Below are 24,112 nucleotides of genomic sequence, written 5' to 3'. Positions count from 1 at the left end.
GCTTGAAACACGTAAAATACACGATTTACCCGTAGAAATTAGGCTGAGGCGTACAATATAGGTACATAAAAGAAACTCCTCATCGTGATAAAGTTTTACCGATTTGTTCATTTAATATATTAAACAATAATATGACCAATATCTATTATAAAACGGTACTCATTTCATCGGGTGGATTACTTGTATAAAATGTATAGGGGGTGGTGCTTCGTTACTTAAAGGGCGGTGGTCGTCGCGCCACGCATGCGCAAGATATTGATCTCATATAAACAAAGATGGCGATTTTGACTGTGTGCGCTCATCGACGAGTACAAACTGAGAGATTACCAAGCTTTATTTTGTTTTGTTTTTATGTGATTTGAAGGTATCGAAGGAGTCGCCGGCGATAATTAGTGCAAGTGGCGCCTAGGATAAAACTCGTACATGCGCGGCGCGACGACTACCGCCCTTTAGGAACCTGCAATTTAGGCCTCCAAAAGAGAATGTGTAAATGGCTCCAATCACCATATGTCATACATAAAGATTGAATATCACAGGCACCTTAATTTTGTTAATTGCTGAAAATGTTGAAAAACGGAAGCAATTTATATCGGACTTTACATATAGTAGTATAATAATTGCACATGTGAACTTTAAGTTTCAGCATGTGTGCACCATTGAATTTACGGTTTATCGGATGTGTGGTATTGTAGATAATTCGAATATATATTAAAACATTTCGCATTAACATATAAACCACTGAACTTGAATAGTAACCTCAAACATTTTCGTCCATGTCCACCTGTGACGAAGTATTCTCCAAAGCTACTGGATTATCAATGCCTGCTGCAATATGGGACGTATCAGACTGATTTACCGCGCCAATGTCAACTGTTGATGGTGAATTCGTACCACTCAGTCTCAGCTTAAGTCGGTAAACAGCCCAGAGCAACAGCTGTAAAATGAAAACCATGGCGAGACAGCCAACGACAGTAGCGGATGCCATCCCTAGATTGGCAGAGTAATCTAATATAGGGTAGACGGCTTCACCGGTAACTCCCCAGTAAATTAGCGTATTGATGATGTAACAAACTCCAAATATGACAGAATACAATACGTGTATATAGCGCACAGGCATTGCTGCGATGGCGACTTCCATTGCCATGGCAACCAAGTTCATAGCATGGACATGGAAATCATACACCTCCAAACCGTACTCGGGTTCATACAGAGAAGCCCAGTACATGATGGTAATTATGGGCGCGTATATAGCTGCAAGATTGTACAGTAACCATGACAACTGAAAATACCATGGCGTTTTTTGGTTTAGTTGACCTGCAAAAAAATAAACAGGAAGTAATCGGTTTACAGTAAGCCTAAGTTGTGAACATGCACATAATAACAAATACGGCTGTGTCTGTAAATGATAAAAAGAATGTAGCTCGTAAAAGAATTCATGCAGTGGTGGTTCACTGCATCACACACGGAGTAGAATGCAATAATAATACGAGCCGGAATCCGATTTCCCTTTTAAAAAAACCCGGATAACATGGACATGTCATTTACATATTTATTTACATATTTATTTAAATATAAACAAAAACACGTCACGTTTTGACAAAAGTGATCGCGTTTTATGACTGGAAAGGGCACAGCTCGCTTGAAATGAATGAAGGTGGTGATATGCCTTGAAGGGTAGAATACAATAATAATACGAACCTGTGCCCGACTCTCATCGAGTCTGAATGTAGATATACACAGTAGTGGAGGCGGCCGTGATGAGATAGAAAGTGACTGTCATAAAGCCCCAATTGGTGAGATAAATGAAATACATAGCACCACTATCACTGAAGGAAAATGCCATGGTGTATAACATCCATGCTGTATAGTATAATGCCAATACAACCCGGTATATAACAAACAATATTTGTGGAATAAACTGCCACTGTAAAGATAATAGTATTATTTTTTAACGAGACATAATGATTGTTTCGCCCGCACGTTTGTGACTTGAACTATGGCACTTGGCTAAATAATTAGGTCATATGCTAGAAGGTTAGTGAGACCACCACTAAACAAGACATTGGATGGCAGTGGATTCCGCCGAATGTTGTGTACACGTGTATACCCATAAATACCACTGTAGTCGAGTTAGGTGCACCAGGTATACAACACGACGATGTGTGTTGTACAACGACTAAGGTACCACTATAACAAATCAAAGTTGTGTATGTCTTATGAAAATGAATACATGTACTTCGTATTTTTGTCAGGGAGAGACTGTGGCTCTAAACGCGTTTATTGATCGCACAATATACCAGTGTACTTACTCACATAGTACTACGGTGTTGCACGACGGGAAGATATGAAATGAAAATCGGCGAATTCTCCGAAAATTGCTGAATTGCTGAAATTATTTTATAATAACGCACGCACCACATGTGTAGCCAATGAGGGAATGACGTTCAGCATTCTGGAGGATGAATTGGTAAATTAAAATGCTACTGGTGATTTTCCATGTTCAAAACTCTGTATATGTCGTGACCTGACCCTAATACCTATACACCTACTTTGCTCCAAATAATGTCCTTATAAACATGTCAAGTGTATTATAAAGTTAACAATACATAGTTACGCACATTATATTGACATTTTCCAGACCTAAAAGATGTAAAAACGAACACAAATTGGGGAACTCATGTCGGAGCAAATACCGGCACATCAACTCAAATTAGGGTTGATCATTAAAAAAAAATAGATAAAATAAAATGAAAAATGGTCTTCCAAATAAGTATGAATATAACGTCAGAAATAACGTTAAAATTGGTTTTCTAGCTAATGAATCGAAATTACAATACTGGAAGTGAATCATTTGAAAACAAAATATGACAACGTACTAGTACCCGGTTTAAATGACATCAACCATGAATCCCCACTCTCTGTTATACTCACTGAAAAATTACAGAATGTGGACTGAGGGTGCAACTGCCTCATCCATAAGACATACAGGCTTCCGTAAACACTATTGTATGCCGGGAAATATTTTTATTCTTAATACAATTATTTTAAAGTAATTAGAACACAAAATATGCATAGTGCATGTAGCGTACAGATTTTGAAAGACATTCTATTAAATCAAGCGTTGTTGTGGTTAAAAAAAGGGTAAAGATCACTATATACTAGTTAATGTATAAGCATGTAAAGGAGTGTGTGCGTTCGAGTAGAAGACTTGCCTCTGGTTTTATGTGGATGGGGTATTGGGGTACATCTACTCTCTGTAGATGACCTTTCATTGCTGGGTAGCTCTGTGCTGCGATACAACGTGTATGGAAATTATAATTATATACCACAATTAACAAGATTTTGTATTCCTATTTAACAATATTTGATAAATCAGTATTTATGTCTGCTTTATTCAAGTCTACCCCCCGAAAATAGAATATGTGACATGTGTGAAATGAACTTTGCTAAAGAAAAACATTTTGTTAGAAGGTTCGATTTAAAAAAATTGAGACATTGCAAAATACTACCTTAACCCTCCTGCTGTATATAGATGTTGTATGGTTACTACCTCAAAAATACTACAAATTTTGATTTATAGAACTAGATATTTATTTATGGTTTTGGACTTCCAACCTATAATCAGATAACGAGAATTACTGACACTATAAATTAATAAAATTAAAATATGACATATTTCATGGTGTCAAAGTTCACACACATGCATCGTCATCAATATGGTGTACAGTAACGTGTTACTTAAGTTCGATGTTTAATTGATCTTTTTGTTATGGTTAATTTAAATTAATTGCACGAAATACGCAAGTCATTGTGTGTGTTGAGAAAGTGGGTTTTGAATAGCTGTCAACCAGCTGAACACTATGGGTGATTGATTGAATTGGCATAGCAACATGATGATCCATAGAGTACGATACTTAAGTTTTTAGCATTCAATTTATATTTACACTATTTTGGCTAACAAAGGTGTGTTGTAGTATGGTGCTGACAACAGTCGGTGTGTTTACGGTTTCAGTTTAAATTGGCCTTATAAATAAATAAATTTTTATTTGACAAATAATCGAATCAATCCAACATTCCCATACATACAATTCACGTCAGTTAAAATTTCAAAAAGTTTTGGATTTGTTTCAGTTCTAAGTCGATGTATTACCAATTCGTATACTGGGACGACATTGTCGAGTAATGTTAGAAAAGAGATTGAGCTCAAGACTGACTGGACTGCTATACGGCGCGGGTAAATATGTGTGCACTGCACATCGCCACACCTGTATCATAACGTAAACCTTAATTGTGCCACAATTGTGGTTACTCCATTAACAACAACAAAAATAATTGATATCAATACTGTACCTGTGAATTCACAAAAAACGAGTTGTTCTCGAATCGCAATCCTAAATCAGACTTCTTTACCGTACAGTATCCCATGATATGACCAGCTTCCGTGACGAATATTACAATCAATATACCAACCGCCCTCTGGCGTCCTTAATTTTTAAGCATACCACAATGAACGTCATGTCACGCTTAACTGGAAAGTTCCATCACCCCAATCACATAGACCCCACGTGAAGTGGCCGCGATATTCAATGTGTTACAATGTCACATAATAGAGTCTGCTCGGCAACACTAAATTATATTTTTTTCCTGAAACTAATATATTACACTTGCACACACTGATAATGCTCCACCGATTTCAATTTGAAGTTCAAGATTATTGTCATGAAATTACCCAAAACAACATGTGATTTAACAAATATTTTATTACCATGAACTACCTAACAAATTTTATTTGTTTTTTTAAAGTTTCTATATAATTTAGAAGAACATTATATGTATGATGCATCCACTAAGTAGTTGTTATTTAATTACATACATATGTAGAACAGCTACAAATATCTTTCACCATACTATCCTCGTCTTTTATACTGTCAGTACTTATGCGTAACTGCCCAAGGGCTGATCGCATTCACTTTCACCAATTCATTTGTGTCGCCAGTTTTTATACCCGAACGTGTGGTACAAATCTTACGGGTTTCATTGTAAATTGGAACTTAAAGTGTAACCTGGGACACAATTACTTAGTCCTAACGGTTTAGTATCCCTAGGTGCTTCCAAAATTACTACTTTTTGTTGATTTTTAATTCATTTGTTTGCATAATTACCCATAATTCGTTGATAAAATACACATTTCCCTCAGTCTGGGTAACCAGTTTAAGACTTTAATATATATGATGTTAGTGTCGTTGAGTTTGTATCTGAATCTACCACGATATAGTGATGAATGAATGGATACAACAAAGGTTTCCCCGATAAAGAGCCTGAGTGTCGCCGGAGGCAGAAGCTGTCTTGAGAGATTATCGGTTAACAGGCAACATATGCAAATTCGCCTATGCTGATTTGCGTTTGTTCAACGTTCACATCTTCTACGTCACTCCTCAGTTTAGGTTAGACAAAATGTAATTTTAGAAAGGCCTTGCTGGTGTTGTGTGTAACCACCTTTATCTGTATGAAGTGTCACGAAATTGCAACAAACGTATAAGTCGCTTAATTTGTATAGGTAAGCATTTATAAGCCGTATAATATATGGCTATCCAAGACAGCAGCCATTAATCAACCCTAAATTAGCTATATAGCTTATCTGCACAAACTGTGTCATTGGCAGTATATGTATCAAATCGAAAAGTATATATTGTTGAGCGTATAGTAGAAGTATTTTATATTATACTACTAAAGTTTCACAACAAAAAAGTATGATTTGTAAAGCATGCTAGGAAATGATATAGTCTGGTGTCACAAATTTTCGGTTCAGTTTTGTCGCAAAAGACAATTTTAAAAGCATAAACAATAAAACATGAATGTATATGAATTATACAATACTTCCCTTACTTTTCTGTCAAACATTACAATAATATTTATAATTTTATTATGCTTTGGAATTTATTTTTTCCTAATTTGCTGGTTGTATATGCCTTTTGACAAATATTTATTTAATCAATGTTTTAGTATACCCTGGATAGTCTACAGTCAATAATGACAAATTAGAATTCATTGTTACTATGTGTTTATTATTTGAGTACAACAGAAAGACTTGGAAGGGATAAAGAATATACGTGTAGTTGATTTTGTTGTATAAACTCGTTCAGTCATTGATAGAAGATATACATGATGTATTGCCGGCGCATCATTTTGAAATCTTGAAGGAAGACCCTTTCGCATTCAAAAAATGTATATTAATTTTATTTTTTCCTCTTGTATGCATGCATTCATCGGTAACATGCACAACAATCAATTATTATAATAGCTAGCATTCTCGAAAGAAAAATCAAAAGATGGCGTTTTCAAGAAAGACACTGATTTACTCTTCTTCCGCTCAGGCAACCCCCGGAGGCAATTCCGTATAAACATTGTCTTCTGTTACCGTTATTGTATTTAGGCAAGGTATATAACAGTATATACTGTAAAACATGTTGAAAAAGCGGCATGCAATTTTAGCAAATTGTGGTAAAATGACGTAATAGCGAAATGTTGATTTAGCGAATCTCTCTTCTTGTTATTTCTGATTTCTTTGTTTGGCGGTCATTTTTAATTGATAATAAAGTCATTAGTGACATCTTGAATTAGCGAACCAGTTCTCTCGCTAAATTCGCGAAAAAAGACAAGCTCGCGAAAAAAACATCTTTTACAGTATACGGTAATTGAGGAATTGACGACATAAATATTGAAACTCTACAGCACTGTTTCGTAAGGTACAAATACCTCACTCATCAGATTTAATTAATATATATATTAATATATATCAAAATAATACACGTGTCAAGGTGTTGCGTGTCTCCTCCACCGGTTCTAATGACTTGGATTCCACTTTTCCGCATGGTGTATACTGCCCTCAGCGGTATTTGTTTGACCGTGACTGGAACTGGATAGACTGGACAAGCTGAGGAATAACTAGTCTGTACCACTGGTTCAAAAGTCATGACGTCACGAAGTATAGGAATTATACAAGAAATGTAACATTTTCTTTACAATTTCTATTCTATTCTATTCTATTCTATTCTATTCTATTCTATTCTATTCTATTCTATTCTATTCTATTCTATTCTATGCTATTCTATGCTATGCTAGCGGGAAAGCTTTATTACACTTCGTATAATTTTTACATGTAGAAATGCATGAACATGGATGGTTCCTTAACAACCAATCGCAAAATTCTGCAAATTACTGACAATTTATCGTAAGTCATTGTCGCGAAGTGAAAATTTCTCGTCCGGTTGTCCTACAACAATGGAATGTCAGTGACTTTCGCAAAATGTTCTATTCACGAATGCCATCAAATCATGTACATGTTTAGAAGCGTAAATTAAATATTTCACAGTACAACATGTACTAGTAAACAAGTCATTGTACCTTAACTTGAAGCACCCCTCGTACATGAATGGCATAGTCCACCTTTCTGTGTACTATGTTACTGACCTTCGGATATTCGTCAGGGTCAAACAACTGAACATCTATACCGGCGTACACACATGTCGGTTTTCGATGTGCCGTGCTCATACTGATCTATCCCACTACGCGATGAGGTAACTGTGTTCGAGCAATATAAACACAAATTAGCGTACGCGATGTGCGAAACGAGTCATTCGGCTTTCGGCGTACAGAAATCGGAGTTCGGATTCAGTTATGATGACCCATCTGCGTTTGTTAGATCACAGGTACGTGTATCGTATGTTTTGAACACATGGAATCTAACTCATTAACATTTACTCAAACTGTTACGTTGAATATGATTACGTGCCACTGCGGCATCCATCTGTGTAGCTCAACAGCTTGATTACGTCACGAAATTCAAAACATGCGGTAGCATGTTAGATATGTGCATGTGAATGTAAATCTCAATTGAATGAGTTCACATCTTCTACAGAACGAATTGCACGCCATCTTTTGTATTCACCATTTGTTGTTGATTCCATGTGCCCGTTCGTTAACCCCTGTTGTCCGGACTGCATTACGTACGTTGACTGACTGGCACGGAATTCTACGACTGTGTCAACGCTACATTGCTTCAATTCAAGCTGGAAGATTTCTTTTAACTGTTTTAAATAGCTGTTAATTGTATTTATAGTTTTGTACGTAATCAGGTCATTTCACATTAAGAACACTGGCGGTTTCGGGACTTAACGTATTCGTGCTCATCGGTCAGAGGGTGCTTTCGACGATTCCCAGATTTGTTATTACATTACGCCCGTATCGATAATCAGCCAAGGCAATGTGGGCATTATTAATTAAACTACCTTTGCATACATAGTTGTGATCGCTTAATTTGATTGACACGTGATACACAGGAGATGCAGTGGCGCTGTTTTTTTCAGTGCAATAGAGCTTGCTGGGAAATTAAATTACAGGAACAATATGTGGTATGGAATTCCCGTCACCGATGCTAACCAGTACTGTAAACAGTCATGACAAACAATATAATAAATAAAGCCTGTAAATATTACTCAACTCGTGCCAACAAATACATTTGATTCCAGTCTAGTCCATTTTCACACAGAGGGGTGTGTCGCTATGTTTCAAAACTATGGACTATAGCTCGTACACACACAAAATATGTTAAATTTTATAAGTTCGGCAACTTACTATCACCGGGAAATCTATTTTTAAGTACCTTATTTCGGTTTCAGACGAGCGGCATTTTTCGACATTTCAATTATTTCCAATTATTCCTATTAGTGTGGTTTTAGATGGTCCATTCAAACAAACTAATTCTGTTAAATGAACAGAAGTTTCGGCCACCATTTGCCACCCGGAATTTTCGCCACAGAACTTTCGGCCACACACATATTTATTTATTTATAACTCGTAAGTTGCATGGAAGACCTAATTGTATTAATGGTGACTGGAAAATCTTACATTCGTGTTTACACATTCTGCAGATTTCCACAAATGACACAGATTAAAGAACATAGAAATTGTTACATTTATTTCTATCGAAGATATCATATATTAAGATATTTATATTAAGAGATATCAAGCTATGTTAACCATTCACATCCTCTTTTAAAATGGAATTCCAGATATATTTGAATTATGTAAAACTTGACAAATTGTGAGAAATGAATTTAATTATTCTATGCCGATTTCACATTCTAACACAAAACTAAAACAATATTTTGTTAGCTCCATGGGTCATAGGAAAAATTATTCTCACTGTCAATATAATATATAATGGTACTCGTCTATGGAACTCATTACTCATGCCAATAACACACACACAAAACATGTTCATATTATTATAATGGTTTAACATCATATTCATTTCTCAGTAGAGTTATGTATTATGATTCATCTCTGAGATTTATGTGTGTAATGATGATTGCATTGTGAAAAATTTAATTGTTCGTGGTAGAAATAAATAAATTAATAAAACAAAAACAAATAGTAAAATTGTTCCGAGAGGAAATGCGATGTGAAGATTATCCGAAATGAAAATGAGTGCCAAGAATACACTTGTTATCATTCAAGGTTATTTGTATGCTGAGCATTTTCACGTTGACACGACTTTATTTATTCCAGACTGATCTTAAGAATTTGATTTCTGTATTCTGTTGATAAAGATTTCATGTGAACTGTAGACCCCCCCCCCCCCACCAACAATTTAAAATTTAATTCACTGTCTATGTCACTCGCGTATATCAGTTACTGATCCTGTGTTATACTGTCCTCAATGGTATTTTCTAATCTACACGGCACGGCGGCAGGTGACTGGCAGTCTAGCTACACTTATGGTACTTCCAGCGATCAGTGTTTTGTTTACAAATTATACAATGTGATAACGCATCAACAACTACATATTTGATTATGTATAAGCTGTTACACTTGTTTACGTTTTTCGCGCGTGAGCATGCGCAGTGACTGGTTGGCAAGAATTGGTCGTTTGCATCATAAGATTATAGTGGCCTTGTCTGTTGTTATTGTCATTGAATACTAGTATACATGTAAGCTAAAGTAACTCACGGACAACGTTGTTACGCAATATCGTGAGTTAGTTTTCACAGTGACATTTGTTATTACATATATATTCAATATATTACATATATTATCAAATTATATACAATACTTAAAGTTGTATTCTGTTCGTTCCGTAGTTTCGAAACTTGTCGCCATGGATCCTGGTTGGATACCGCGTATCAATATCTATTTACGTCAACGTCTGCTTCACGGTATACATGGCAACAAGCTCCACGGAGATCGGATGGAATGTACTCATCTATTATCCTAATTGGTCGTTCCTATTCTTAGCTCTGTATTTATCTGTTTCTACGTTGTCAATTATTCATTACCATATCACCAACAGATATCGCCATAGAGGTAAGTATTTTTCTGTATTTGTTTTTATAAAACCACATGCTGTACTTTTGACACCTGGATTAAGTTTTATTGTATGTTAATCATAACATGTAGCAAAGTGATTCATGATTTCCAAGCTACAATTGAATTTTATACTAGAAATTCCGACATGCAACGCAGTTTTGAATGTACAGTGACAGCTACATGCAATAACAATATGTGTTGCATTGGGTATATGACACATACATCAATATTTTATATTTACCGATATTTTGGGCCCAACACAAACGGTTAATGGGCGGTAGTCGTCGCGCCGCCCATGTGCGACATTTGTGTTGATCATAAACATTGATTTTCCCATAATCCAATGCACTTTTCTGACAGAAATCGCGCAATGTGCACTAAATACCATTGATGACTTACATAGTTAAAGTTTAGTAACGTCTCAGTTTGTATTCGTCGGTATGCACAACAGTCAAAGTCGCCATCTTTGTTCATATGAGTCCCATATCTCGCGCATGCTTGGCGCGACGACCACCGCCCTATCCTCGGGGGCGGACATCCGGGCATTTTCACCGCCTGGCAACCTGCGGCGGTGAAAACAAAGGCCCAAAACTCGCAGAAAACGGTACTTTGGGATAACTGTTGACACTCCTCTGAACAGTGTAACAAGATTAGCCCTACGTGTGTAACATATATAAGTTTGGTTGTTTGGGATTACTTCAAAGTTGAGTTTGTGTTGTTTTTTCGAATTTTCACCGGCTCGACCGGCGTTCCACAGCAGCGCGCACAGAGCCCATAGAAATGCATGTACAGTGGTGGTGCGCGTCGTAGCAACGTAGAACGTCTTGTGCCGTAGCCCCGCCCCCGAGGATAAGAGACGCATAATAACATGCGCTGGTTGACGTCAGCAGTACATCGAGGGATATTTCATGACCTATCACCAGGAAAACATGTCATTGTCATATATTAATAACATGAACTTCTCTGCATGCATTTAATATCTAGGAAGATGGCGAGAAAACGATTACAGCGAATGGCAACCTTTGACCTGTGATGTCACACAGCTGCTTTCAACACCATGCCATTATCGACTGAGCTGGTTTCTGTACAATATATCAATGGTGTCTTCGCTCGGTGTTACCACAACCTACCTCCTGACAAACGAAAATCTGATCGGCAGAGTCAGCAAGTTTGCTTGTCTTCAAATTTATTTTATAAATACAATCGTAGCATTAATAGAAGTAATATTTTCGGCCATGCCGACAAGAATAGCACACGTTATTTACATATTGCTTATTCTCTTACTGTATACAATTGTGACTGTTGTATGTTTCGCCGTTGGTGGCGCTGAAGGCACACAAAGTCTTCTGTACTCATTTCTTGATTACGGGGAGAATCCTGAGCTCTCTGTCCTTATATTATTGCTTATGTTTCTCGGTGCAATAACGTTTCATATTTTACTATGGGTTATTTTTAAGCTGAAAATATATATTTCTCTTGAAGGAAAAGGTGATTACGATTCGATGTCCCCGCGTTTTTCCAGTGCAGAATCTAGTGGTAATTACGGATCTAGAGAGCCTAAAACAGAGGTTGCTATGGGCCCCTCAAGTTTGCCATGAACTACTTATTTAGTTCGTAATATGCATGAAAATATACCAAAGCGGAGCCAACTTGAAGCTCATCTATTGAAATCCATTACATCACCAAAGTTATTCGGTCCCGCCTGACAAACAAGGTACCATGAACACATTTGGGTCGAGTATTGGTTTTTGCCGTATGTGATATTTGGGATTTGATTTATAATGTACTAGCTTGGTGTGAATGACTCGTCATATTGGTATAGTTTTGGTATGTAAATTTACAGATACATATAGCCAGCAACTACTTACCGCTTGTGAAAAACTGATCTGCGATTCTCGTAGAAACACGAGTGCTCTCCTGGTGGTCTGGATAGGTCGACACATTGCGACTCATAACATTGGTGGCCACAAATTGAAAACAAATTCGCTGCGAAATTGAAAATATAAGGGGGTTTTTAAATTTATTTTTATTTGTTATAAAACGAATCCATAATAGTGATAATTAAAGAAACATCTCAAACACCCGTGTTAAAACAGCGCCAATGTTTCCATCATGCCAGTGACTTTCTTGGGTATCATATACCAGCATTACGTCATACCCCTAAAGGTCACACATCCTAGTACAGGCAATAAGTTCTTATACTTCAGAGGAAATGATTGAGAAAATCTTCATTTTCAGTTAATTGTTACCGCCTGATTGTACCAGGATGTTTAACCTTTCGTATGGTCATTCATAAAGACATTGGCACGTTTACCGCTGTTTTATTTTGCCATCTTACATAAAATGAGTGAGACGCTTTATAAAAAAAAGCCTGGTATGAATTATAAAATTGTACAACAAACTACGTATTCAGTCATGTTGACCAACAGTTTAGTGGGCAGGGGGTCGTGAAAGGGTAAGTGTTCTTGTATATGACGTCATGCACCAACATACTGAGAAAAACATTTACATGTGTTTTGAATTGCCTACTAGTAGTTCATTACTTTCTGAAAAATATTTGCGATGTAGCTCATATTGTATAAAGTGTATTTTTTAGTAAAAGATATTTACGGAGAGTAAAATTACAATTCTCTCTTTTTTTTATCTAGAATTACCGATTTTAATACCGGTTATTTGTTAAAATGTCGGATTTAGTATTGCTTTGAATATGACTGTCATATAGAAATCGATGATAACATGACAAATGACATTTTATCCCCGGAGTGATTAAACAATTCACCTTCACGTCCTTAGATTGTTTACCGTTCTTAATATGTTTTGAATATATTATGTAACGTGTTGTGATGAACATTAAAATCCATATTGTCAAACTGGAGTATTCTTACTTCTATGCCTTCACACATACACACACACACATGCAGGTTTCTACTACTGGTCTTACGTGTTGTAACATGAAATCAGTACAAGTATGTACGTGGTACGTTTCATGTATCCCACAATTCATCCCAAGACGGAAGTTATTTAAACGAAGAAATAAAACTGCTTCTTCAATTTAGATGAAGTACACGTTAGGAAAACATGGCACACAGAGTGCTCTAAAAGATTATTTTAAAGCGGGGGAGTTGTCACCTGCGCATGCGTCAGATGGTCACAGCGTGTCATTGTTTACAAACAAGTGTCTATCCATGAGCCTTTGCGTTTCTAGCGTGTGTTGTTACCATCGTTTAGGACTCAATTTCCGCCCGCCCGCCCTCAAGCTTTAACAGAATAGCACAAGATTGGGGACGCGTTTACATTTTATCAAATAATTATGAAGTGAATTTCTCTGAATTGTGATTTCTCTGACTGCTTAATCGTCACGCTAAATTAGTAAAATTAGTTGCATTTGAATTCAATTCTCAGGGGCGGACATCCGGGCATTTTTACCGCATGGCAACCATCACGGTTTAAACATAGGCCGAAAACTCACAGAAAACAGTTCTTTGGGATGGTTGTTGGGACTTCCCTGAACAGTGTAACAAGGTTACCCCTGCGTGTGTAACGCATATAAATTTGATTGTTCAGGATTACTTCAAAGTTGAGTTCCTGTTGTTTTCTCGAATTTTCACAGGCACTTCGCTCGGCGTTCCGCGTTCCTCAGCAGCGCGCACAGAGCCCGTAGAAATACGTGGTACAGTGGTGCGCGTCTTAGCAACGTTGAACGTCCGTGACGTAGCTCCGCCCCCGATGATAGGAACTCAAGTCAGTGTAAATGTATACTCAAAATCCTAAAACGAAACCAATGAGGAAATTAATTGAAGATGAACTCGCATGGGACATTGTTGACTCATAAAATTGGCCTATTGGGTTCTCTATGATTAATTGTCAGTCAGTTTGCCATTGACGGTATCATGCTGGCATCTGCCACGTGTATATTGGAGAATTATCGGCCGCGAAAATTCAAATTAACAGTTTTCCATTTATTTCGATCATGTCTGTTTGTCGCGGTTAATGTCTTCGCCAGTGGTCTGAAGGTCTCATACCTATCAGCGTCCTTAGCTGTTCGCTTAAATCATAGTTCTTGTTCGCCAATGGGTGTTTTTCATGGCGTTTTAGTATCTGAAACGCGATGTGTGATGGCGTACTTAATTTACGTCAGTTTTTTTTTATTGGAGAGTACCGGTGACCCGTGAATATAGGCTGACGTTTTTTACGAATATTGAAGGTAGACAGCCTGATAAGTCTGTGTATTTTGTTTACATCATTTTGTAGGATTTTTAGCTGGCTAACATGTGCTTTTCTGGCCAAAATTCCATGTGGTTTTAACAAATTAAAACACTATTTTGAACTTTGTAACCTGTTTCTTTTTTAGAAATTCATTGCTTGGAATTCTAAGTAGTAGCATGAGCCCTAAATAAACACGGTTTTGTCAATGAAAATCTTCGCCAGCTAAGGACCATTTATTCGGCCGAAGCCTCAACAATAACCATGGGTTCGTGGACCGGTTATGAATGACCGGCTTTAGCGAAACTTTGCGATTCGGACGATGGTCAATGAAGTGCGCCCTCGTTTCTAGGATGTTGAGTAAAGGTCGGACAATTGTTAATGTAAAACAGCTGGGCAATGCACCCGATGGGCGTTAAAATTGATTCCGACTATCGTTCCAGTGAACCAAGAGGACATGTCTATATTTTCTCATATATATGTGTTTAAATTCTAACAATACCCTAATAAGGCTATAAATTGTGCACGTGATTACAGCATGTGACTATAGGTCATACCCGAGACATGGTGTTTTGAATTGCACGAATCGTGCTGTGCGAAAGCCTTAACAATTACACTATGACTTGCTGTTGTGTAACCGCTGGAAAAGACCTCAGTCTAAGTTATGAAGACCCAGATGTATTCTGTAGGACACAGGTAAGAACAAAAACACTTCAAGTCGCAATAATTTAGTCGAATAACAATGTTCAAGTTCACCTTGAGTGCGGTCGGAAAGTGTTTCGAATTGTATACGATCGAAGGTCGTTTGTTGTTACATATGCCTCAAATTACACATTTTAAAATATACAGAATGTACCTTAGTTCTCACTAAAGGAAGTATAGCGTTGTGTGTATAAATGAACGAACACACTAAGTCACACTAAAATCATGTGATTGTGAGGTGACCCTAGGAAGACCTTTGCGGTTTTTAAATCTGTTCGTATGAGGGCGCATTGTTTGGAAACCGTGTATATAATAGCAGTCATTTGTCAACCAATTTCTTGCAGTGGCGCTGTATTCCTCGCTGGCTGTTTGTCGCCTACAGAATCGTCGTTGCGACGTACTTCTTTGGTTTTGGCATTACTTACTTGATCGTTTCCATGGTGAATGGAATGGGCGGTGACTTTTTTGTCTTTCTCACAAACTGGGGATTCATCGTTGTTACAATATACTTCCTGTTTGCTGCCATCTCCACTTTGATTCATGTCAAAGAGAACCCACGAACACCATCCTACAGTCAGGGTAAGTAGTTGGTTTGTAAAGATGTGGAGCTGCATTTCGTTGTCAATTGTTGTTCGCAAATTAACAATGTGTACGTAACAATTCAACAGTGGTAAATATATCTGGATCATTTTGTTCCATTTCCTTAACAGTTGACCCTTGTATTATATTGGTTGTCAAATATAATTAATTTGTCATTGTATATGATACCTGACAATGTTAACATTGAAGTTCATTTTTTATTTTGAACATTGAATATGTTGTTGCGGAGAAAATAAGGAGTAATTTGCGCCAATGGCAAACTGAATAACATTAACTTGTTCTTGTGCAGCATGTATGTTTTATTATTACACCTGTTCCTCTAGAAGATACCCTCTCACAGTCTTTGAACAAAGCTCCCCGTTTCTCGATGATATAATTACAAGTTTCTGATTTGTCATTAAACTTCTAGAGCCTGAAGACCCGGATGAGACAACACCGCTAACTGACAGAACGGCAACTCGATGTAGACCGACGCCGTGGTACTGCAAGGTGACATGGTGTTTCTTCAATGTGGCGGCTTTGGCGTCTTTAGTCGTCACGCTTGTTTACTGGCCAGCGTTGTCAGGATTCAGCGATGAAATGAACATCCCGTTTGTGCTAGATTTCCACTTGCACGCTCTGCCCTCAGTTGTTATAGTACTGGAACTGATATTAGCCGCGATGCCAATACGTATGATGCATGCTTTTTACACCGTATTGATTGGCATCGTTTATATTATAATGACGGTCATTATTTACTATTCGGGGTGGCAAAATCCATATGATGACAAACCGTATGTTTACCCTTTTCTCGATTATGCAGAGAATCCTGGGATCGCTATTGGTGCAAGCATCGGGATCTTCGTCGGGCTGTTTCTGCTGCAAACTAGTCTATGGGCGCTTTTTAAAGTCAAGCTGTATTTAGCAAGGAATCGGCAGCCAATAACAGACCAGCCGCATTCGCCTCGTTCCTCGATCGCGGAGAAGACGGAGACGGATGATAGCGGTAAAGTATACTTCAAGAAGGTAGATGAGGAAGACGAAGTGTCATCTGAAGCAATAAAAACATAGAATTGATAACTAATAGCTAGTCGTCTATTGAAAGCTCATCGTGACATATTATGAACAATGAGTTTTGTTATTATACTAGTAGTGCATTTGAAATTCTAAACAAAGAATAGAAGAACTATCGCCGTGGAACGAGGGTCCGCCAACGATTGAATTAATATTTTACAATTAGTTTATGGGGATTATTTATTGTTTTAATAATTTAATATAATTATATGCTGAATGCACAGCACTATTTACAAATGAAAAGCGTCCTCGTTACATGTACGACAACATACAGAGACACACAAATGGCGCAGTATTCATTCCTAGTTTATTTGATCCAAAATGTTGCGTGTTGTCTCTGTTATCGTAATGTGTGGATTTTTACGCCACTCAATATTGTGTTTTACTAACAACAGAATGCCCTCCAAGACATCTGTACGCCACACTTATAATTTCATTTTAGCGTTTTTGTGTTAAAATATGTTTAGTAATACACGATGGCTGTGGAATCTCATCTTATTCAATTTTGCAACATATTATTGTGTGCGATAACATAAAAAATACCGCTGTAAAACGTAAAGATTGATTAATGTATCATGGTTCAAGTTTACAGTTTATAGTAATCGATTTTCGTCTTGGCGTTTTATTATTTTCATCACAATACTTAATTCACCCGAACGCACATATATACATACATGTGCTCATTATTGACCTAACATGTCATATACCTAACGTCGACAATATGTGTTGTTTACATAAACATGTGTTTATGTAAACAACACATATTGTCGACGTATATACAGTTCTCTAGCTAAACTAAAACCCTATATTATTGAATTTGCGAGGTTGATATTTTTTTTTTCAAATAAACATTTTTTTTCTTATTATCTTATTTGCATCTTGATAGCATTGCCACTCACCCAGTCCACTGCCCTCGCCGTGACATTCATCGTGACCTTGGTGTGAACCCAACCATATGATTCTATGATTTAGGAATTTGAATTTTACATTCGGCTACTAGGGTGGGTAATTGACGTGACTTTCATCGATCTACAAACCCCCGTGCGTCACTGTTATGACACATACACACACTTTCTAAATTTTAAATTTACTAAGTTCGAGATCTTCATTAAAACGTTCACGTGAAAGATGACTTGTTTGCATATACGTATTTTATTGATGAATGAATTGACATGTGACAGTGGTTTCACTAAACCCCGTAACCGTGATTTCTACGGGTGATGCATATAGTACGATGTTAATTTAAATATGCAAATTTTCCGAATCGTGGATTACAGTCGTACGTCTACGTAGGCACTGTATCAAATGAAGGTTGCCACGGAGACGAACATGTGATAGCTGATTTTGTTTAGTTCCGCTGTTTTCTTAAAATGTTAGAACGGAGCTGTTCATATAGGTGATTGTCCGTCGTCGTCTGTCAACAATTGCATTTTCAACTTCTTCTTGAAAACTATCAGCTCAATTGCTTTTATACTTGGTATGTAGGTACCTTGCGTGGACCTCTGTCAGATTTGTTCATTTCTTGGTGATATCTTTAATTCGCTATTTTTTGGAAATATTTTGTTAATTTTTGGTAAAAAATGCTATTTTTGACTTTGGTGGACCTCTGTCAGATTTATTCATGTCGTGATGATATCTTTAATTCCTCAATTTTTGGTGAAAGGTGTGTTTTTTTCGACTTCTTGAAAACTACCAGCTCATTTGTTTGACACTTGGTATGTAGGTACTTTGTGTGGACCTCTGTCAGATTTGTTCATTTCGTGGCAATATCTTTAATCCGCTATTTTTGGCGAATATTTGTTCATTTTTGGTAAAAATAATTATTTTTTACTTCTTGAAAACTACTATCTCAATTGCTTTTATACTTGGTATGTGGGTACCTTTGGTGGACCTCTGTCAGATTTGTTCGTGTCCGTGGTGATATCTTTAATTCCTCAATTTTTGGCGAAAAATGGTATTTTCGACTTCTTGAAAACTGCCAGCTCAATTGCTTTGATACTTCAAATTTTCCAGAAAAATTCTTATGGGTGTGCGTTGTTCGACTTGGCTACCATAATGTTCCTGTAGATCAGCGTAGCTATTTCGGCCATCAAATCTCTTGTTGTGACATTGTAATAAGTTTACATGATTAATGAGTAAAATCAAAGCAACATTTTAAGACTATTTTGACGGAGAGAACCCATGGACCAACGAAATAATAGAAAAATACAAATATATTTCTTATGAGAATGGAGGTAAATGCTGCCTGTCTAAGATTTTATGCAAAGGTCATATTTGTGGTGGTTCAACGGGACATTAGTTAAACATAGTCCTGATATTCACCATCGTGATTGGTCAATATAAACCTATTCGGATAACACACATTAAATTATATGAATGTATAAATAAATAAATTAAGTTGGCAATACAATCAATAATTATTTAATGATCGATCGAGCTATTATTTGATTGATTAAAATCAGTCGTCGCACCCAATGTTCCTAGCCAACAATATACCTGTATAAAATGCTTTATAGGTACACTAAATGATCAATCAAGAAATGAAACAACATGTAGGCACGCATGATGCATTTCGTTTCGATCATCATATATCAAGCCGAGTTGGCTGTATTAGAAAGGGGAGCCCTAGGCCTGTATTTTACAGAGAAAAAATACTCACTGGAGACATTCATTCACTAGAAAATAATACTCTGTGATATATTCAATACAACTATCATGATACAACCATCAAGCAGCAGATAAATTAGTTTATTACCATTCAGTACAAGGTGTGAATATGAAAGGAAGTAATTTCTACGACGCCAATTAGTTAAACATGTAAATTCCTAATGAAGTTAACCACATACGACCTCTCTAATTCTCGATGATGCTTTAGATTCATTTTCATCTTTGCATCTATTTCTCGCAGCTGATTGCATATGCAGATAGGCATGTTTCTATGGAAACCAACTTTTTGCTTGAGGTGACTCATTGGGTTTGGGGGAAATTAATAGAAATTAAAAATAAAAAATGCTAAAATATAAAATAAATGTAAATACCAAGTTATACTTAGATTCTGCATTTTTTACATTCACTGAATATATTTTAAGTTATTCATCAAAATAGTTTTGATTAACCACGTAATGAAACAGACTACGAACAGAATCTGTTGTGTATTGAAATTCAGTACAACACATTGAAAAAGTGAGCATTGATTGAACGATAATGGATAATCTTATTTGTATTAGAATATAACCTAATAAACAGTGAGACTTACAATCTAATATGAAGTCATGATGGTGCCAACACAACTTGTCTAATGTTTAGAATATTTTAATAGTGAGTGTTGAGTCGTTGAAGGAATGAAATCACATAGATAACTAATAAATAAATAAATAAATAAAGACATGTGAGCGACTTCTACCTAGCTTATTCAAATCAGCTACACGAGAATATTAGTCCTTGGATTATACTCCATGTATAATTTTCACAAGGTTTTGTACAAGGCCCTTACAGCACAACTAAATATATATATATATATCAGTTCTTTTTATTTAGATCATGGCAATTTTTTGGTCAGAGCGCCCTCTAGTTTTGTGGAGAATCATGTTCATTTGGAATGCTCTGATTGGATGGAAGTTCAAGCCTAGCAAGGTGTGATAGAATTGGCCTGTTATGTTCAGATTCAAATAAGCATGAACCACTAATTTGACAGGGAAGTGATACTTATAATGCAGCAAGCTGTTCTAATTGCTGTTGTGGTAGAGTTTTTCTATTTTCCTGTCAAATGCATTTATTGGTCCACTGAAAAATGAAAATAATGTTCCCTGTAACTTAGACTCTTATTGATCAAGGCATTTTAAAAATCATGGGTGTTAACTCCCCTCAAGTTATGACCCGTTGTCCCCTACAGAATAATGGTTGCATCTAATATTAAAATAAAGATGGCGGAGTATAGCGTTGATTCATCTCGTTCTACTCTGGATTACTTGGAGTCAATAAAGATCCTAGAAAGTTAGTATTTATATGCCTGTGTGTTTTTTGTTTGTTTGTTTTTTCACTGTCTTTGACTTTCCCAGTATGTTTGTTGCTGTTGACAACAATTCAGTCCTCTGCCAGGCTTCAGTCAATGTTTTTCTTCACTACCTACCCAACTCCTCGTCGGGCACTATGTAGCTGGTGTGGTATATTTATCACAGACAGTAGGGCAATTGTCACATTTAGTGCTCCAAGAAAATATTCTCTGTCCATGTGTATTTATATAAATAGATGCAGTTTCTTTGGCTTGAATAACGATCACTGGCTTCGTACATACAGGTATACTGGTTTACCTGTTTCTAGTTGAAATATAGCCAATCTTATTAACCAAGACAGTTGGACATTTGCCACATGTCACAACACTCATTTCCAAGTGCCATAGCTTGAAACAAGTAGTCAAATCTGATATTGGCTGGAGCTTTAGTTTATATGGACATGGTAAATGGCAAACTAGATGGTCAGAAAGTAATAAAAATAATCACAGCTTTACTCCACCCACCCCACTATGAAGTAAAAGGCTGTTTATAAGGCCATGTATGATGGTTTCATTTTTCTTATGGAAAACAATTTTAATTAAAAACTTCTATGCTCCTGTACCCAACCGTGGGGGTTCATCACACTAAACAACAGGTGTCACTATTACTAAGATAAATGTACTTTTTTTTCATTAAAATTACTGATATATATATATATATATTCACCCACCCACCCACCACAGTCGTTATTTGAATATCCCAGAGCAGTATGTTAGTCAATTATAGAACCAATATTTATGCTCGTTAGTTATCAAAGATGTGGAGTTCAGCATGCGGAGTTCAGCAGGTTGCTTCACTGCTTAGACGCATAGCAGAGCGTCCCACGGCATTCTGTATCAACAGTTGGATGGTAAATTAGTATGTGCTGAATTTGCATAATTGTTAAATAAACTATAATAACACGTATTCTCACTGCACCCAAGTGAATGATGTCAGACCATACGTGTACTCTTCCATTCTGTGAGTATTACAATGCATTTTGAATTTATTACCCGTCAGTATGCTTTTTAGTAAACGTGTTGTGTTGTTAATGGCGGTATAAACTGTCTGTTATACCGATAGCATTTTGCTTAATCCATGGCACGTATCCATCCAAGCAAAAATATCCTGTCAATTGAAAAGTATTCTGCTTCCTATTTTTAGTATAACTCACATCTTATCAATAAATTGTGGATACAACTTACATAATAGTACAACTGTCATTTGACGCTTCTGTATTTTGATTATTCCACTAGGCATATGGTGATGGCATTACTACCGAGTCAAGCGAAGCTACTTAGAGAATTGTGCTTGATTTGCTACCAAAACCTGACACCTGACTGTCCAATCGTAGAGCAGCTTGTTTGTTGGCAGGATTATTCGACGTATCACATTCAGCCTTGTATACATGCTTCGACTCAACTGTTACTACTGGGTATCACCTCTACTGTCATCAATATATAGCATATATACATAATAATAGATTTAATCACAACAAATTTGTTCTCAACAATACCACGAAATCAAATATCAGTCATAGAATATACAATGGTTTGATTCATTATCATCTCTCACCTCGCTGTAAGGCTAAACTATAAGATTGATACGACTGTCCGATGAGATGATTTATCATTCATTTTATTGATAAAAGATTGGGGTTCAGTGCCACTGATATGCGCCAATGTACATTTTATTGGTTATAATGTTTGCAATAAATCATTAACGGCCGCACGGCGTGCAAAGCAATCACGTTTCGGCATTAACGAACAATTATAGTTTAGTGTAGTTTATTATATTTTAAGTAGTTTAAAACGTCTATGTGAAATGTATAAATTAAATAAATGATTAATAACCCCATACAAATTGTTAAAACAATACATAAGACAGCATAAGTTGCCCGTAAAGAAGCTTTTCCTAATCAGTACTTGATGTTATTTTTTTCCTGAAAAAATAGTACAGCTGGGATTGATATAGTTTCTGGTGTACACATTGTGTTTTGGGTCAGAATCTGAATAATGTTGCAATTATTAGGGTTCATGAAATCTCGCGTTTTACACTCTAAGAAAATATTCCATTGCAAATTAAGATCGTGACCACAATTAACCCAGCGTGTCCGCGGCCATGCAGTCGTGCGTTGTAAGCTTGGTAAATGTGCAACACATTCACCCATATAATTAAAACGTATCATTATCTGCAGTAGCAGATTCATGGACTTCTCATTCCATTGTTCATTTGCAGCAAGCAAGTTCGATTATTTATCACCTGAAACGATCTCTATACATCCAATTATAAAACATCTGTCATGGTTTCAAGGACATTGACGTCAACTGTGTAATTAGCAACACAAGCGAATCGAATCGATGTTTTGTTCATTCATTACTCATGTTGTCGGCAATTGGGGGAAGTGAGGAGAATCACGTAGCATGAAATGTACATTAACCGGACATTATGGTATGATGTAATAGGTATTTGGGGAGTTTGATATCTTATAATTGAATACGACAGATCCACATTAGATTAGTCGCAATGAGTCAAAGTTGTGTTTTCGCTTATCAGTGATTGAGTAATACCGTTCCATCTCTCATTCAACTCACTCACATTCTTATGTTGATGTGTTGATTTGTTTGTTCTGCCACACATTTAGTGTAGCATAAATGATATGATAATTTGTATCCCATATTTCCAAAGCTTAAGCGTAATACTCTGGAAAGTAATGTATATAAATTTTAAAAATATATACCGGTATATATATTTTGTTCAAGGTGTTCGTTTGTCACCACACGTCGCTATTTCACTTGAAAATTTTATTGATTATTAATCATATGAATGTGAATTGTCCACCTTAACAACACCAATTACCAATGAATATAGAACTGCAAAGATACTTGCTGATTTATTATCATATATTGTACACATTTATATTTTCTATTGATGCTTAATATGTGTATCTTATCACCTTTATTGTACACATTTATATTTTTCTATTAATGCTTAATAAGTGCATCTTATCACCTTTATTGTACACATTTATATTTTTCTATTGATGCTTAATAAGTGCATCTTATCACCTTTATTGTACACATTTATATTTTTCTATTGATGCTTAATAAGTGCATCTTATCACCTTTATTATACACATTTATAGTTTTCAATTG

General features: G+C 36.4%; 3 protein-coding genes and 1 pseudogene across 4 annotated transcripts in view; 2 read left to right on the top strand and 2 right to left on the bottom strand.

The window, feature by feature from the left end:
* LOC102803033 (uncharacterized) overlaps nt 1-24,112 on the bottom strand; it is a 223,480-nt gene that overhangs the window by 56,197 nt on the left and 143,171 nt on the right. The gene's annotated exons all lie outside the window — the stretch shown is intronic.
* LOC102805566 (protein rolling stone-like) lies at nt 758-4,425 on the bottom strand (annotated as a pseudogene).
* LOC102804314 (protein rolling stone-like) lies at nt 7,484-13,238 on the top strand. 2 transcript variants are annotated; one of them, XM_006824132.3, is made up of 3 exons: nt 7,484-7,709; nt 10,143-10,365; nt 11,353-13,238. In XM_006824132.3, exons 1-3 carry the CDS (start codon nt 7,620-7,622, stop codon nt 11,964-11,966), a joined length of 927 nt encoding a protein of 308 aa, XP_006824195.1. In that variant the 5' UTR covers nt 7,484-7,619; the 3' UTR covers nt 11,967-13,238. The 2 variants fall into 2 exon arrangements, with proteins under 2 accessions (XP_006824195.1, XP_085347471.1); XM_085491345.1 differs by lacking the exon at nt 7,484-7,709 and adding an exon at nt 9,994-10,034.
* Nucleotides 15,046-18,058, top strand: LOC102804432 (protein rolling stone-like). Its single transcript, XM_006824133.3, has 3 exons — nt 15,046-15,267; nt 15,618-15,852; nt 16,283-18,058. Exons 1-3 carry the CDS (start codon nt 15,190-15,192, stop codon nt 16,921-16,923), a joined length of 954 nt encoding a protein of 317 aa, XP_006824196.1. The 5' UTR covers nt 15,046-15,189; the 3' UTR covers nt 16,924-18,058.

The sequence above is a fragment of the Saccoglossus kowalevskii genome, chromosome 16, assembly GCF_978046115.1.
Source record: "Saccoglossus kowalevskii chromosome 16, keSacKowa6.1, whole genome shotgun sequence".
NCBI lineage: Eukaryota > Metazoa > Hemichordata > Enteropneusta > Harrimaniidae > Saccoglossus > Saccoglossus kowalevskii.
The sequence above is the reverse complement of the archived record's forward strand: the minus strand, read 5'-3'. Positions and strand labels throughout refer to the sequence as shown.